Source organism: Canis lupus, chromosome 20 (genome assembly GCF_048164855.1).
Source record: "Canis lupus baileyi chromosome 20, mCanLup2.hap1, whole genome shotgun sequence".
Classification (NCBI taxonomy): Eukaryota; Metazoa; Chordata; class Mammalia; order Carnivora; family Canidae; genus Canis; species Canis lupus.
In genome coordinates, this window is record NC_132857.1 from 55,349,947 (window position 1) to 55,368,251 (window position 18,305).

The window sequence follows — 18,305 nt, forward strand, 5'->3', positions numbered from 1 at the left end:
GGTCTTTCTCTTTGACGTCTTTAGAAACTTTTCTGTCTCTCACTGCTTCCTGTCTGTTTCTTCAAGGTGAGAATGCAGGAAGATGCAGCTCTCCTAAACAAAAGAATAAGCTCTCAGCCGGGGCTCACGGCACTTCCTGAGAATCCAAACACTACACTTCCACCTTTCCAAGATACATCTTGTGAGTTGCAACCGAGGATTGACCCATCTCTTGGTCAGCAGGTGAAAGATGGCCTCATTGTGGGTGGCCAAGGTGATGCTTCTGTAGATGCCATTTACAAAGCAGTTGTTGATGCAGCCAGCAAAGGAATGCAGGTTGTCATCACCACTGCAGTCAACAGTACAACTCAGATCAGCCCCATTCCAGCTCTGAGTGCCATGAGTGCCTTCACTGCCTCGATTGGTGACCCGTTAAGTCTCCCCAGTGCTGTCAGTGCGGTCATTCATGGACGAAACATGGGCAGTGTCGATCATGATGGTAGGCTGAGGAATGCAAGAGGGGCTCGGCTGCCCAGGAATCTGGACCATGGGAAAAACTCAAATGAAGGAGATGGGTTTGAATATTTCAAGTCAGCAAGTTGCCACACATCCAAAAAACAGTGGGATGGGGAGCAAAGCCCTGGAGGGGAGCGAAACAGGTGGAAGTGTGAGGAATTTTTAGATCATCCAGGCCATATCCACAGTAGTCCTTGTCACGAAAGGTCCAACAATGTCTCTACACTGCCATTTCTGCCTGGGGAACAGCACCCGGTACTGTTACCACCAAGAAACTGTCAAGGGGATAAAATTCTGGAGGAAAATTTCAGGTATAATAACTACAAAAGAACTATGATGAGTTTTAAGGAGAGACTAGAGAACACTGTGGAAAGATGTGCACACATTAATGGGAACAGACCTCGACAGAGTCGGGGCTTTGGAGAGCTGCTGAGTACCACAAGACAAGACCTGGTCCTAGAGGAGCAGTCTCCGAGCTCCTCAAATAGTTTGGAAAATTCTCTAGTCAAAGACTACATCCATTACAATGGAGACTTTAATGCCAAAAGCATTAATGGGTGTGTGCCTAGCCCTTCAGATGCTAAAAGCATTAGTAGTGAAGATGACCTAAGGAATCCAGATTCCCCTTCTTCAAATGAGTTGATACATTATAGGCCAAGGACGTTCAACGTTGGCGACTTGGTCTGGGGCCAAATCAAAGGACTTACTTCTTGGCCTGGAAAATTAGTAAGAGAAGACGACGTTCACAATTCATGTCAACAAAGCCCCGAGGAAGGGAAGGTATACCAATCTTTATCCATTGTCAAATACTAACCTTTGTTCAGATATCAATTGTTATTTTTTGTTGTCGTCACTTTGGATTCTTTGGATTTGAAATTAGGATTCTTCATGACTCGTTAAGTTCTCACAAACTTCTGGAGCATAAAATGAAGAGGGGATGGTTATAGTCACCAAAATGTCATATCAAGGGGTGAGTTGTGCCGTGTTTGTAGAGATCCCACTAGGGCCTCTAACCCAGGAACCAGATTTCCAGAATTTTCTTAATCCTGCCTTCATTCCCTGTATGTACTTAATTCTTCATTCCATACACAGAGGATGAAGGCAAGTGGCAAGTACTGGGGAAAAAATCTGGTGGCCTTTGAAGTCCAGCAGTATGGCAGAGGTAGGGCAACAGGAAGCGCTGGGGGACAGCATCTCCTCCTTGAACTCACAGGAGCCACGTAGAGCTGAGGAGAGGGTAAAACCCGGGTGTAATTGCAGCCATTTCTGGAAGCAGCAGGTAATGTCTGTATTCAGAATGGTGTCTCCTTTCAGGAAAAGTTCTGGGCCTTTATAACATATGGAAATGTTTAACCCCACCGTCTGGTTCTACTTAACACAATCTGATCATATAAATTAAATGAAAACTTCTCCATGAAACTACTATTCAATTTAGAAGAAATTAGTAGGGGTCTTCTGGGTTCCCCCTCCCCCCTCACAATTGATAAATTGGCTCACTAGGCGAGAAACATGCAGAATGTTTAAAGCGGATAGAAAAATTTATATCTGACCAGGAGGAGATAATTATGCACATTCCCCACACATGATGAGGAAACATAATTTTTCATCTCCTTAAGAAATAAAAACTACTCTTAACAAATATATGGTATTCTCTTAAAGAGTATATTGTATAAAGCTATTTCAACTCTGCTCAAACCTCCACTGGCACTTAGGTTTAATGGCAGGAAACCAAAAACATTTTTGCCAGCACAATAAAAAGATTGTCTTTCTCCAAATGACCAGGAGGTCCTTAAGCCCATCGCTTATAATGCCTAATATATACTTGTCAGGGTGTGCTCTGGGCATAGTGTTTCTACGTTTGATAAGAAAATGAATTCCATACCCCTATTCACAAAACATTTTATTCTTTAATCTCTCTGAGCCCAGACAAAACATTCTCTAGGTTGATAAACCTAAATATTTTTGACAGTTTATTCAAAAAGTAATTAGAAACAGCAAAATTGGGCTTTTAGGATATAAATGGACTGCTACAAATATAAGATGTAGACACTGCACTGTTTTACAATCTTGGTGCAAATGAAACCAAGTCTTTTTTAGGTGCCATTTTACAAAAAGCTTAATGAAAGAAAAGATTATAGCCTCCCTTTCCTGGAAACATTCTTCCTGTCCTAAATGCCTTGTCTAAATATCTTTTTATGTCCTCAGGAGAATAAAGGCATGTACTTTTAACACATTTCACATTAAACAATGGTCCTAATCTTTTGATTAGTCTGTGTTTGCAAAACTCCTGGGATTGAGTTACTCACTGATGTGTGGGGAGATACACTTTAAAAAAAAAAAAATCATTATCTACGAGTCCAAGAAACATTTATGTTGCTTCATTTAAATAAGCAACTGGGTTTCACTCACTATACAATAGTAAGTGTTTAAAAAATCCAGAATCTTCTTCCTTGTTATAGGCAATAGATGAATTTCTAACATAAAATTATTTCTGTCGACTCAAATATTCCCCTCCCCTCGCCACCAAACGACATTGTGATTTTGCATTCTGACAACTTGAATATCAAAACATTGATATCAGGATACGTTAAAAATATTTTTAGTAATTCAAAAAAATAATTTAAAGCCCACATTTAGAGGTACAAAACTTGAAAACATATAATACATTATTAATGACAACACATGAAATATTTATCTGTCATTAGAAAGCAAGGTATAACAGCCTTAAAAGCTCGAGGGCACTTAACATTTTTAAAAACCTTGGTCTTTCCAGGACCTACTCACATTTGCACATTAAAAAAATAAAGTCCTATTTCACAAGCACTCTTTTTTCTTCTGTGGTTCACAAAACAAAGGAAGGGCTTCCTCATACCTTATTTAATGATGCCCAGCAAGCCAAACAGTGTTCTCGATTTATAAGACCAGAAAAGGTGAAATTTCAAACACAAGTCTGTCTGACTTCAAGCCAGATGGCCTTTGCTTGATGTCTTGGTAATCCTGGTTCATCAAGAAAAATTTAAACTATGTTCAATAGCTGTGTAAGACAAAGCGTGATCTATTTGAAAAGATTTCCAGCAAAAACGTTTTTAAAATTCGTACTCTTAGTCCGGTGAACCAACCAGTCATGATGTAAATATGATTTACATAGAATCCCTAAGTCCTCAGCAATGTTGGATAAATAAAGTCTTGTGCATGAATAATCAGATTTCTGCTTTTAAAAAGGCAAGTAGTGCATTAGGGTCTCTTCTACGCTGTGTCAATGGCTGACGTTTTATAAAGTCGAGAGACAAAGATAGAGACTGACTCCATAAACCATGTGTTTATTAACAGTAAAACCTAATTAATTCCACCTTGCCAATGTGAAATGTGGGACCCCATCCCCTAGTGTTTATCTTTGTAGTATCTCAGAAGGAAAGCTTTGGTAAACAATTTTCTTATATGTTATCATCGTAGACCTTTCTAGATTTTCAGTTGTTCATACTATTTCCATGTCCACAAAGTAAATTAACCGGAGAGTCTGTTAGATCCCTCCAGATACAATCTATGTTAACTCAAGTGTTAGAATAGATCGATTATCTTAATCTCTCCCCAGCCCTCTCATCATAGGAACCTGTCATTTATTTTCTGTTGCAGTCTTTGTTCTCAGCAAACCACTTCAGATTCTTTTCAGAAGCAGGCAAAAAAATGTTTAAAAAGTAATTAATTGGCAATATTGCAGGCTACTAATTCAGAGTAAGCTGGGCGCCTCTCTTGTTTTCAGGCCGTACAGGTGGTCCCTGGCCTGACAGATCAATGCTGTCCCTGGACTACTGCCGCGGGCCGAGGTGTCCATGCTGTCCCTAAGTTGATGACGCTTCAGCCAGCTGTCATGATAGTTAACAACCTGGTCAGTTTATGATCTTAGAAAGGCACCGTTCGTCTTTGGTGGGGTGTTACGTGTAGCAGAATTACTAATAATCCTTTGGAACTGTTCTGCACGTTTGGAGATTGCTTCGTAAAGGGTTTTATTTCAAAACATCAAACATCGTATGAACATAGTCTACGGAGAACTAGAGAGCACGCGGAGTGTGGCAGGAAGAGGCTTGGGCTCTGGGCATCCTCCCATGAGCTTGATCCCCGCCCCGTCCATTCCCTAATTGCTCCTGGGTGGGTGTCTTAATCTCCCTGGGCTGCAGTCCCCTCACCTCTCAAGTGGGACTATTCAGTTCTCACTCAGAATGATGTTTTCAGAATTAAATGATATACCATAAACAGATCATCCAGCACACGAGAGACGCTCAGTAGAAATTAGCCTCCTGGCCCCTGTGTTTTTTTATGTTAAACAACCTTATTAATTTGGATTTCTCCACTCTGGAATTGTGGTCGTTTGAGTTTAGTTATTGTTTGCCTCTGTATTATCCATGGATCAAGGGTTTACGAACTAGATTGAGGCTCCAATCTAGTGAGCGCATTATAATGAATATATTCAATGAGTCAAATAGTTTACAACCATTTTTTGATGAAGTTCAGCACGTCACACACAAGTGGCATATCCGATTATGTTATAGTGAGCGGTTCGTTTCAAGCAGGAGTTCTACTCAGAAGCATTTTCAAGCACTTTATTCAATGAACCTGGAAGTCCATCTCCCAACGTTGTTTGTAAAAAATACCAACACAGGCTTTCTTCCTTTACTTTCCTATCTCATCGCCCCCTCCACACACACAACAATATTCATTAGTAGAAATTTTTAGCCGTCCATGGAAACTTGGACTGAATCACCCCTATAGACTGCTGTCCCAATACTGAAGCTGTGTAAAACACTAAAGAATATTATGTGTCCGGAATCAGACCGTCCTGAAAGTAGTGTCTCCTCACTCTCTAACACATTCTTTCCTTTGGTTATCAGTTTGTAATCAAGTATGGTCTGAAAGATATTTATACTTTTTCTAAATAAATGATGCAAGTTTCTTTCTGAACCATGAGTCCTTTATAGTTTAAGCTTCAGTGACCAAGAATAAGACCTCAGTGCTATGCTCCAGTACATCATCGCAGCCAGAGAGCTGCATTGCCAGATCTTGGCATGGCCTTAGGGCATTCTTGGAAAGGGAAATGGCTTTGCTGGCATTACACCTATCCACCATAAAGTGCAAACACTTTTTTTTTTTTAAGAATATTTATTTTATTATTTTTTTAGAGAGAAAGAGAGCGGGGAGGAAGGGCAGAGGGATAGAGGGAGAGAGAGTCTCCAGCAGACTCCCTGCTGAGTCTGGAGCCTGACACAGGGCAGGGCTCAATCCCAGGACCCTGAGATCATTAGCTGAGCTGAAATCAAGAGTCAACCGCTTAACCCACTGAGCCACCCGGACACCCCAATTAGCAATCATTGTAAACCTGTGCAACTATGGGGGGGGGAGATGGTTATCTTTATGTACTTGTTTCAATAATTACATAAAAGTCAGAAAAGACCCCCTGTTTCCTAAAATATATTTTGTGATTATCATCCGCCCTCTCTGATCTTATATTAACTAACCTGAAAGAATTGACACTCAAGTGATAATCAAAAAATAAAACTCTTTTTCTTTAGTACATAACTTTTACTCTTTTTGGACATTTCCCACTGGTCTTCATATTTCATTGCTCTTATAGTCGTTGTGTATTCTAACTTGAGCCAAATTTAGGAAAGGATTTATTTCCAGATTGGCGCCGCAATGTTTCTCTTCAGTGAAATGCTGGCTGTTCTTGGACAGATAGGGAGCTCTGATTACTCAGAAAAGTTGTACATTTCAGTGACACACTAGATGAGCAAATGAAGACATGTTTTTATAAGTAGCGGGCACGGTGCTCTCTCTTGAGAATCGCACTTTGTCTTTTTTCACGTGGTTATATTTGGCAGGTAAAGATGAAAATCGCTCTCTGAGTAGTCAGTTATTCAAATGAGACAAAACTCATCATTATTAAAACTCATAACCAAACTTATTTTGGGACAATACACTTTCTATATGTCAGGTGAGTACGTCTCTCTCTCTCTCTTCTCTCTCACACACACACACACACATTCTGACAGTGTGAAGCGTATCCAAAGACAGCTGACCATCGTGTTTTGGGGATGTGTAACTTAAGTTGGAGCTCTTATGATTTTTAAATGTTTTACTTTAAAGAACATTCTTTCTGTGCTTGATTATCAGCATTAGCTGTTTTTGTTCTTTGGTACTATAATTCTCTGTTGAAAGTGTGCTTTGTATATTGCCCTTGCCTTACATAGCTCCTTAACTGCTGTTGGGAATGAATCCTTGTCCCTGCACTCAATCACCAACCACAGTATTTGGGCTGCATTGCGGCTGGTAGGACGGCAGAGGCAGTCCATGCTCTGTAGCAACAGAATCTCCTTGAAAAGGAAGGAAAATCGTTTTTGAAAAGTAATGTGCAAGATAAAAGCCAGGCTGACAAAGTCAGCGCCTGACGGAAATTTGGGAGATAATAACAATGAAGAACCAAATAAGACCAAAAATGTGAATATTAGCAAAAAAGACAAAACAGAAAAAGCTTAGGTAAGACCGTGAATGTCCCTGAAGCGAACTGTGGAATATGGTAACCTTCTTCCCTTGAACAAGGTTAAAGAGGAAAAGGAGGCCTGTCTCCATTTACACGTAACTGAGACCCACACAGAGTTCTTGAGCTTGTCAGTACGGTTTTCATATGGATAGTAGCAAATGGAGTCAGGTCGGAGGCAGGTACGTGCTTCTGTGACATGAAACTTTAAACAGTGCTGCTTTAGAAATCCGAGCTCACCCCAAGCATTTAATTCCAAGGATGGGTGGTGGGTCAGTATAAAATATGTTGTACATTTAGAATAGATTTACTCTAGTCCTGTAGTATACTTTTCTTCTACCTAAAAACACTGTTTCCAAAGTGAAGAGGAAAGGAAGCACACACACACATATCCACGCACACAAAGCCTCAGATAAGGCCACTGACAAAAGTCGTCTATGTGTATTTGATTAGTTCGTTTGAAAAAATAAAAAGGGGTTCGCTTTAGGAATTTTTCCATGAGTATTATTGATGGAAAATGAGGTTCATCCTCTCTGTCACAGGTGAGTCAACTCTTTACTCCAAATTATTTAGCGTTAATTCCCATTTTTTAAAAAATATTGCAATATCGCACCTAAGTTAGCAGGACTTGAATACTTACTATTTAATAAGTGTTTGTCAATAATGAAACTAATAAATGCCTCATATTTGCTGATTGCTTCAGGGCTCTATTTCCCAGGTTTCAACTGAAGTTGTCTGCTCCCTGCCTCCCCCACTCCCACTCCCACTAATCTCTAAAAACAGAAAAAAAAAAAAGCATGCATGTTCCTTTAGGGGCACTGGGTGACTCAGTCAGTTAAGCGTCCAACTCTTGATTTCAACTCAGGTTGTGATCTCAGGGTCTTGATTGAGGTCTAGCCCCTCATTGGGTTCCATGCTGGGCGTGGAGCCTGCTTAAGATTCTCTCCCTCTCTGTCCCTCTGTTCCTCCACCCCCCCCCAAGAAAAACAGAAATAAAGTTGCATGCTACCTGTACTATACTTAAAAATTTTATGCAAATTCATTTACTATTTATTTATTTATTCAACAAATACTTTTTGGACTCATAATATGAACTAGGCACCATTGAAGTTACTTTCAAATAATGTCTTCAGTCTTACTCTAAGATATAATATGCGTAAAATCCTAAGTATGATGTTTTTTGTATTTTTCTAATATAAACATATGAATATATAACTATTAAAAATGTTAAAAAATATTAAAGGTCTGTCCTTGTTTCACATGCCACTAATGACACTTTGGTAAAGACTGATTTGGTGTTTACAAAGTACCTTCATCTTCATTGTCTTTTTAGATTCTCTCAGTGATGCATAAAGAAGCGCACAACCATCCCCATGGTACAGATGAGGGAGCTGAAACTCAGCGAAGTAGCATTCCTAAGGACACAAGTGACAGGCAGTTAAGCCAGGACCCAACCCCCGTCTCCTAACTCTAAGCTTAGTACTCTTTGCATAGTACCATTCCCCCAACACAGGAGCTGATGACATGAACAAAGACGTAAAGAATGAGAAGGCGCTTGAGTTCAGCTGCCCGCCTCTCCTATGAAACCTGGGAGGTGGCTTGTACTCTGTCCTTTGTCTGACCTTTGTGTGACAGCTTCCCCTCACCACTAAGTAGCAGCGAAGTAAATCACCAAGAAATTCAATCCTGTTACCAGGTTTAAAGCCTATGGGGAATTTTGACATCATCTTTACTTAATTGGCTCTATTCAAAAGTGATCTAGGATCTTTGATCCAAGCTCTTCTAATATATACTCTACCTCATTTTCAGAGGGTCAGTTTGGTTCTCTGAAGGATTTGTGTCTCCCTTGTCGTAGATTTAAGTTACTTCTAAGATCACTACATTCTACTGTGTTGACCCCAAATCAAACTTAATTAAATTGCCAAATTTTACTGTGTGCCTTGTGAACAAAATAAGCAACTAGAGATTCAGACTTGTTCAGAAAAGTCTTAAACTTCCACCCAAAAGAGTGTATGGGTATGTTTCCAACCCTACTGAACAGGTGGGGTTCAGAATCTGCTTTCTGTTGCTTGAACAGGCTGTAGGACTATTCATGTGAAGAATTGTGATATCTAAAGAATGTGAATGAGTGAACAAGGCTTTAGGAGTCAAAATATATCCAATATGTGTGTATATTTATACATGAGGTAATAATTGAACTATAAATATGTATAAGTTCTGGTAATTTTTTCTAAATCTTAAATGATTTATGTGCAGAGGGTTATACCATGTTGGTCATTCCTATTAGCCTCATCATTACCAGAGTGAGAAAATGGGATAGATTATGAGTAAAGGTACATTATAAAGTCCTCCCTTGATTTCTCACCAGGATAGGAATTAAATAATTTATAGAACTCCTGGCTTATGAATGTACAGGAGTATAAGGTTGTAATTACAGATCACAGTATTAAGTATCTTAAATTACTTGCTCCTTCAATGTAAGGTTTATAGAAATATTTGTGTTTATCCTTTTTAATGTTACATTTATGTATTTGATTTCTCAGTACTTTCTTCATTTACAAGTTAGCTAAGTAATTTATGAGGGAGTATTCATTAAATCATTAAATATGATTTCTATTTGACTAGAAATTGAATTTATTTTGTTCTTCTCCAATCCCATCTTAGGGGGCGGCAGTATCTTTAAAGAGTTTCTTGAATATTGCATAAGTATATGAATAATTCCCTATAAACAACATACGCTGTTCATATATTTCACAATTCAGTAGAGTACTAAAATTCTGAAACAAAATAAACGAAACATTTACCTCTGGATATGTATGATCTTGTCATATCAGAAATAAACAGTGATGTGTAACTTATTTGTATTTAGTTTCAGAAAGCACCATCATTGCTTTCTCTTTCAAGGTCATTTTGAATCCTTTATAAATAATATAGTTCATTATAGAGTACCTTACAGCCTTAGAGGCAATTTAAATGAAAAGAAAAATCATGGTAGATTATTAGTTCAGAAAATTATCCAAGCATAAAAAAGTTTTTAAAGATAAATTTGAGCATGTATTATCTAAATTTCTGGAAGAATCTAATTTGTTTTAAAATAATTTGACCTATTTTTTTTTTTAGTATATGTGCATGTGTGTGTAAGTGTGTGTAAAAAATGATTGTAAACATCAATGTATATTGTAGTTGGTGTGGTGGAGAGAGGTTGAGTGCTTTGGAGTCAGACCTGAGTTTCAGTGCTGGCCATGTTACTTAAATTCACTGAGTTTCATCTGTAAAATAACAAAAATAATACTAGTTTGCAGTATTATCATATTAAATAATGAAACAGTGCCTTTTCCACAATAAATGCACAAGAAATGTTTTTATTGCCCCTTATTCCTTATTTAATTAAAAATAAAAACTGAAAATTTTAAAAATAGTTTTACATAACTTAGTGTTTAAGAATTAACACCAGTGGATTAAGTCTTCATATTGATGTTTTGCTTTGTTTCACTGTGAATCTGCTTTCTGTCGCTTGCATCAATCCCTTCTGAGATCTTTCACTACACCAATTTGTGCCTACTATAAGTTTACTACATAGGAGAGCTTCCTTCCTACTGCCAAAAAGGGGGGGGGATTAAATATAAGTGGAATTAGCGATAGATTATAGAAATGTAATGTGTGAAATATCTTTCTTTTTCTTTTCACGTGAGTAAATACAAGATGAAACCTCTTCAACATGAAATGTGAAAATGTACCCAGGCACTATTTTTTTTTTAAAACAACACATATATATATATTCATCTCACTTAAGCTTTTCCAGTTATTTCAGCAAGACACTTTTCTTCATGGTTTCCATGAAGTGTTATTAGAACAGAATTGTCTCTTGTTCCAGCACACAAGAAATTGGGTGTCTCCAATGAATGGAGATATAGATATATAGAAATATGAGATTTGCATCCTTTAGGACAAAGTACAAAAATTATGAAAGGGAAAATGTTTTCTTTGTTTGATTGTTTTTCTCCTTGAGTATTTAGACATGCCTGTTTTCAAACTGACAAAGGAAACCCTTTGTTACTCATTACTGGCTACTCAATTTTGAAGAGGTCAAAGAAAAATTATTTATAAAGCATACTCATGAGTCAAGAAGATTTCAAGAGAAAAGTTAATAATAATTTCCTTGCTTCTTAGTATTTATTTTCTTACCCATGAGGCATTTTGGCACCTTCTCAAATTTTTCTGTAAAAGTAGCATAGGGGCAGGGAAAAAACTGGGTTAAGGGACGGCTGGGAGACTTGCCTTGAAGCTGTGTTTACACAGCAATCGACACTGTTTTTATTTAAACTGTTGTTGTTTTTTTAAGATCAATAAAAATAGCAATGTTTTTCTTAAAGTGTTTTTACTCACAAGTCACATACAAGTTTTACTATTTATTAATTGTTTATCTTGGAGGGGTGGCTTCAAGAACCATGCTGGAGATTACTGGGGGGAAGTGGCAAAGACTGCACCTCCCCACCCTCATAAGTCCCCCAGTCACCATTTTGGTGGCCATAGGGTGATAAAGTAGCAAGATTCTCGGCAGTGATAAAGCAAGAAAGGAGAGGACACGCCCACAGGTGTAGCAACACCCTCTTCCCTAGACAGCAAGGACTATGGTAGTCTCCTTCCACGCATTTAGTGGCCTCTGCAATACCTAAGACTACAAGGTAATAACAGCCACTCTCTGCTTACCTGTATTCATCCTGCCTTGTTGCATTCTAATTGTCCCAGCAATTCTAGCTGGAAGGTAGGTATTGTCTTCATTTTAAAGAGAAAGAAACTGAGGTTCAGAACATCGGAGTGTCTTATTCACACTAGAAAGCAAGGTCAGATTCAAACTTCAGTCTACTGGCTCCAAAGCCCACCCCCTTCACTGCCACCGCTCCTATCCGCCTCGGATGGAGTACAGATTTGCAGTTGCTGAGTATCAAGCAAGTAGAGAAAGCAAACCAGGGATCTCTGATTTATACGATTTTGTGAATCGAAGGCTATTGAAGTTCCAAATTGTGTTCTTAAAATATTATTTTCAAAATGTTGATAGTATGAAAGCCAAACGATCTCTCGTTTCCATTGATGTTACAGCCTGGAGCCACACAGTCAACCTCTGCTTGAGCAAGGACAGGACATTTGACAGGGCAGTGAAAGTTAAGCCTCCCTTCCCCCACAGGAAAGTAAAATGGTGTTAACAATTGCAGGTCTGGGTAATATGGTTTGGTCTTCATGCCTTCACTCAGGTGGAGCCCGAGAAGTTGAAGACACTAACAGAAGGTTTAGAAGCCTACAGCCGAGCCCGGAAAAGGAACAGAAAGTAAGCACTGAATTTTTTTTTTTTTTTTTTTTTTTTTTTTTTTTTTTTGCCATTTTGCTTTTCACGGATATAATTTACTAGTTTGTGTTCATAGGGACAAGAAAATCTCAGTAATTTTGTCCATCTTAGGGCCTGTACTGTACTAAGTACAGTTTAGTAGTTGTCACCCAAGAGGACCATTATAGTTAAGCCAAATTAGCTATTACAGAGTATTTTCGTAACCATTTGTACTGTTCTGTGGGATTTCCCTCTTCATGAGCTCTTTCCTCTCTCCCTTCATTTCCATCCCTGTCATATGTTGGAAAAGAAACACTTTCAACATGTAGCAATTAAATAGTTTCTAAAATGGAGCAAAGGGGCACCTGCCTGGCTCAGTCAGAAGAGCATAGGACCCTTGATCTCAGGGGTCATGAGTTCAAACTCCCTCTTGGGTGTAGAAATTACTAATAAATAAATAAATAAAAATTTAAAAATAAATAAAATAAAAAAATAAAAGTGTAGCAAAACTCTATCCCTTTTGGAAGAGGAATGAGGAGATACCCCAGTTGTACACAGGTAAATAATTTTGGCAGATTAACTGTTACTCAAAGTGATGGTAAATAATTCTTTTTTCTTAGGGCAGGAATAATAGGTTTTCTTTGGAATTAGAATAAGAAGTTGTACTTTGAGACATTATTTTTCAAGTACTTCTCGATCTTTTTATTCTAGGTAAATGTTGTTTGGCCAAGCAGATAACGTTAGAAACAGTTTCCACTGTAATACAATATAGTTTTATGTATCATAATTATTATTTCATTTTAAGGTAGAGAATTACAAATGTGCTTTTGCAAATGCACATGGAAAGTTATTTAAAAATACATATGATTGACATGCCTGTTCAGGTCCAAGAATTATGAGGTCAGAATGTTCGGTAGTGTATCTCGTGTACATAATGATATCAATATTATCTATCAAAGAGCACTCTTTCTCTTAGTGGTGCCAGAGGCAAAATTTTAGAACTGAAATCTCTTGGGGAAATTCTTCATCTCAATAAACTGCCTCACGGAAAGATGCTAACCACAAGAGGCAAACTCCTGTGCCCCTATGTTGGGGAATTTTTTGGATGGTAGCAAGTTGGCACTGACTATGGCAATCAATGACTGAGTGAATTGCCAGATTCACTACAGATATGATAAAGAATATGGTGAGGCAAGTCCCTTCTGCTCTGACTGAAATAACACTTCCTGTGCAGAGCTTTGTGGTAGGATAAGGCCCACAAAATTAATACAAGTTCTGGATGACAGGAGGGAAATTGCAAATTACCTACATCACAAATTTGCAATGGGCCATTTGCTATGAAATATTCAACAGTACTCATTTATTTGATGTAAAAGAACCCTAAAATCTTTCCTCCAGTGAGATATGCCAGTAAGCTGAATTATATTCAAAATACCCAAAACAATTGATAACACAGAAATGAAATAACTCCTTCAAATATTTAAATATACTGCCTTGAAATGAGCTGTATTTTTCCCATAAATTTGGTATTAATCGATTTCTGAAAGGTAGTAAGTAATAAATAGCTTTTTCAAATTTTTTTTCTTCAAAACTAGTTTACTAGTTATGGTGAATTTGCTAAGTCTTAAGTGGCTTTATCTAAAGGGACTGCCATGAAACCAGGAAGTTAGAATATAGATGAGAGATGTAAAAGAAGAAACTATGAAATGAACTTTAGTAAAAACAGTTTTATTTATCATGCTATTGTCTACACAGACTAACTTGCCTTATAAAGGCCCAGTAGAATACTTTACATTTTGCATATACTATTTAAAATCCATTATTTTATTCTCCCAATGACAAAATGGGCCAGAATTACTAAGCCCATTTATAGATGAGGACACCAAGACCCAAATAGCTTAAATAATTAATTGAAGGTCAGTCGTATAAGTGACAAATGATGTCTTGAACCCAATCATGTATTTATTCATTTATTTAATCACTTAGTTATTCCCCAATTTAAGGAGAGTAATTGAGCAAAAATCTGTGCTGCAGTCCCTGGAGCTCTCTTGAGCAAAGGAGACAGATCCAGAAATAATTAAAATGTTAAAATTGCAATGACAGCAATATGTATAGTATACTTGGGGATCATAGAGAAGTGGCATTAAACTCAGGTAAAGGAAGACTTTCTAGAGGAGATAATCTGAGCCAAGCCTTACGTGCTACATAGGTATTAGCCAGAACAAGGAGATAAGGACCAAGGTGGTATGGGGTGGGATAGTGTTCAAATGAGATCAGCAGTTGGATTTGAGAGACTGTAAAGCATCAGACAGGAAATTGTAAGAGAAGCAGCCAAAGCCATAAGCAGCAATCAGATTATGAAGAGTTTAGTATGCACCCATAGGATCCTTTATCTTATTGGAAGTGCCTGAGGGGTCAGGTGGTTGGATTTTTCACATAGATTATCCTCTATGGAGGATAAATTTTAGGGGAACCATATTGGAGACAGGGACATTGTTTAGGAGGCCATGGCGGAAGTCAAGGCAGGATGATGATTCAACCACAATGGGAGCGATGAGAATGGAGGAGGAGGAACATGGTCGAGGAATATTTAGGAGGTGAAATTCACAGAATGTCATGGTGATTGATCGGAATGTGGAGAGCAAGCAATCAAGGACGACTTTCAGGGTTTTAGCTGGGGTGACTTGGCGGGTAGTAGAAAACACTGGCTGAGTGGAGAGTACAAAGGGGAGCTGTTGAGTGCATGTAGGGTGCCTGTCAACTGTGTCGGACACAAGTCTGACACTATGTAAAAATGGCTGCGATCACACAGAGATCCTTTGGCCCATTTGAACAGTGGGCTAAGGATTGACCCACGTGGGCATTTGAACATTTGCAAGAGATAATGAAGAAGATGAGAACAATCAAAAAGGTGGAAGAGAACCAGGGGGCAGCAGAGTAGGGTGTTAGGAACCAAAGACCAAAAGCTTCCAGGATGATAAAATGATAAACAGCAGTGCACTAAGCCAAGAAGAGAGAAATCTCCATTAGATGGGCAAGTTAGAGGCTGCAGGCAACCTTAGTGGAAACCGTCTCCAGTAAAGTGGAAGGTGTAAAAACCAAGTGGCCATGGGTTGAAGAGGGAATACGAATGAACTAGAGAGAGCTGATACAAATTAATTAGGCTTCTTCCTATCCTTAATATGAAAAGTTCCTGAAAAATAACTGGAAGAATTTTTAAGATGACAAAGATTGGACTGCTTTTGCAGACAGGGGAAAAGGAGGGAGGAAGCAACTGAAAAAGGAAGGCGGCATTTGGAATAAGATGGTTAAGAAGTTGGTTTGGGGTTTGAGTTCAAATCCTGTTTCCACCGCATCAGAGCTATGTGCCCTTGCGTATGTTGCTTAACCTCTCTGCGCCTAAATTCTTCATTTCTAAAATGGGCATATTAACATCTACCTCTTAGCATCGTTATAGTATAGACATTATAAAGAGAGCCTCAACACAGTACTTGGTACATGGTAAGTAGTTAGTAAACAGATACTTGGATTAAAAGATACGGGTGAAACAAACACAATTATGAGATATTTTCCCCAGTTGAAACATTCTACTATTCTATTAGATATTTAGAATTTAAAAAAAATAAAAATGAAATCTGCAAAAAAAAAAGATATTTAGAATTTTATGTGATCATTTTAATTTTTAATATTCTATAATCAAACTGTATAATAAATACCTTTAAACTGATAGGCTTATTACAGCCTAATCACAAGAGAAATATTAACATGTGTATTGAAGACATTACTGGGGGTGAAGTCATACTTAAAAGAGGAAATAGCTTCATTAAAGGAAAAGTTTTATAGCTTTAAGTTTGTTATGATTTCCACTGAAATGATCAAATATTCTATCTATACATACATATCATTTAAAATTTGGTAGCTTGATTTTTGTGAAGCTGAAAAGTGATAAAGTGATCAAATAAATCCTACTTCCACTTTGAAACCAAGAAATTATACTTAGCAGGTTAAATTTTCTTTTTTAAAAAAAGATTTATTTATTTGTGAGGGAGAGAGTGTGCGAGTGCACAGCGGGGAGGGGCAGAAGGGGAGCCAGAGAATCCCAAGCCAACTCCAGCTGAGCACAGAGCCCGAAGCGGGACTTGATCCCACAACCCTGAGATCGTGACCTGAGCCAAGACCAAGAGCCAGACACTGAACTACTGAGCCACCCAGTTGCCCCAGCATGTTAAGTTTTCTTAGATCTTCCTACTTTCTCTATGGACTGTGTTTCAGAATCTAAGATTCTTGACATTTAGGTGTCACCCAAATTTGTTCTGTTCTACAGGAAGTGAGTTGCTTAAATTCTACACTGACAGTGTAGAGCAACGTGCAGTTTCTCATTTCCCTCATTTCTCGTACCATTCACAGATGCGTACCTGCCTTTTTTCTCAATTAGCGAAGATAAGGATAATGTGTGACAATATAGGCAATGAAGAATAGAAGTGGCAATTATCTCCATTAATAACTAGAAATGTGATTATATGAACATCTATTGCTTAATCAAGTAGGTTTTAGAGTGTCCATTAGTAAAAATGTTTATTATTAAATGTCAGCAGGGAATCGAAAATAGTAGAAGAGACTCCACAGGGAGGCCCTTGGTACTGGAAGACTGAATTTTGACTAATTACTCATTTCATGAACTCATGGAAATTTTTCTTCCTCTTTTAAGTTCATTTTTCCCTGACCTGACCAGTTAGTGTAAAAATTAGTCAGCAGCTTTAGCACCTGGGAGCATCTCCCTTTACCTCTTGAATCTCATGATGTATTCAAGTAATTTCATGCCCCACCTCTCTGTATCTATTCCATCTTCCACAAGTAGTCATTTCTCCCCCTAAGAACTACTTAAGTTTGTTAAAGGAAAAACACTATTAATTTAGCTTAAATTAATACAGGCTGTTTACAAACATTTTAAACATCTTGTTGAAGAATGAGATCACAAAGTCCTAAATTCTATCTTTTTATTCAACAAGTACTGTTGAATTCTTTTTATACTTTGGTGATGTTATTACAATTTTTCCATAGTTAGGAGGGGCATCTGGTGGCTCAACGGTTGAGTGTCTGCCTTTGGCTCAGGACATGGTCCCAGGGTCCAGGATTGAGTCCTGCATTGGCTCCCTGCAGGGAGCCTGCTTCTCCTTCTGCCTGTGTCTCTGCTTCTCTGTGTCTCTCATGAATAAATACATATTAATAAAATGTTTTTAAAAAACAATTTTTCATAGGGAAAGTTTTTTCATAGCTCTTTGAACTTCCTACTTTTAAAAACTATTTGTAGTTAAATATCCATCTTCAGCATTGCCAGATTAGAATTGGCTTCACCACCAAAAAAAAAATAAAAATAAATAAATAAATTAATTAATTAAAAAAAAAAGAATTGGCTTCACCAGTTCTCCCTAAAAAGTCATGAAGTATTGCTTATAAACAGTTGTCATAATACCTACTTCATTGGCTTGCTGTAAGATTTAATGAGATAATGTATATGAAGATTTAACACAATTTTTGGCACATAGACAATTTTCAATAAATAGTAGCTGTTTTTGCTATTAAGATAAAAGTGAGAGAACCAAAATTCTCTAGTGGCTTTTCGCTGAAATATTTTACCTTTGTTTTAGACATTTAGAGCTGTAAGTAGTCAATCGTAAACCCATAAGATATAATAAAGGTCTGTAACATAAATATCTTTTGAAATTTATATTCATACTTTTAAATACATTAGAAATAGTAAAAAGACAAATCTATTTAACACATTACACAAGGTGTAATACTGTTAGGCAACTAGGCAACATGTGATATTGAGTCAAGACCTTTCCCAAACAGCCCATAAATGGGGCCCCAGCCTAACCCCAGCCAAACTTACATGGACCCACAGAGTCCTATGATCAGACCAACACCCCGCACCCGCCCTCACCTCCCGGCACTCAG

The 18,305-nt window shown here is 37.9% G+C and overlaps 1 protein-coding gene across 24 annotated transcripts in view; it reads left to right on the top strand.

Annotated features, from left to right (window-relative positions):
* The window catches only part of MBD5 (methyl-CpG binding domain protein 5), a 433,497-nt gene that overhangs the window by 406,957 nt on the left and 8,235 nt on the right, over positions 1 to 18,305 (top strand). For 22 of the 24 annotated variants that reach the window (XM_072789109.1, XM_072789112.1, XM_072789100.1 and 19 more), the window contains 3 exons: positions 67 to 1,275; positions 4,256 to 4,381; positions 12,277 to 12,350. In XM_072789109.1, coding sequence (XP_072645210.1) covers positions 67 to 1,275; positions 4,256 to 4,381; positions 12,277 to 12,350 — 1,409 coding nt within the window. The remainder of the gene's footprint in view (positions 1 to 66; positions 1,276 to 4,255; positions 4,382 to 12,276; positions 12,351 to 18,305) is intronic. The other 2 variants (XM_072789123.1, XM_072789125.1) reach the window with 1 other exon arrangement.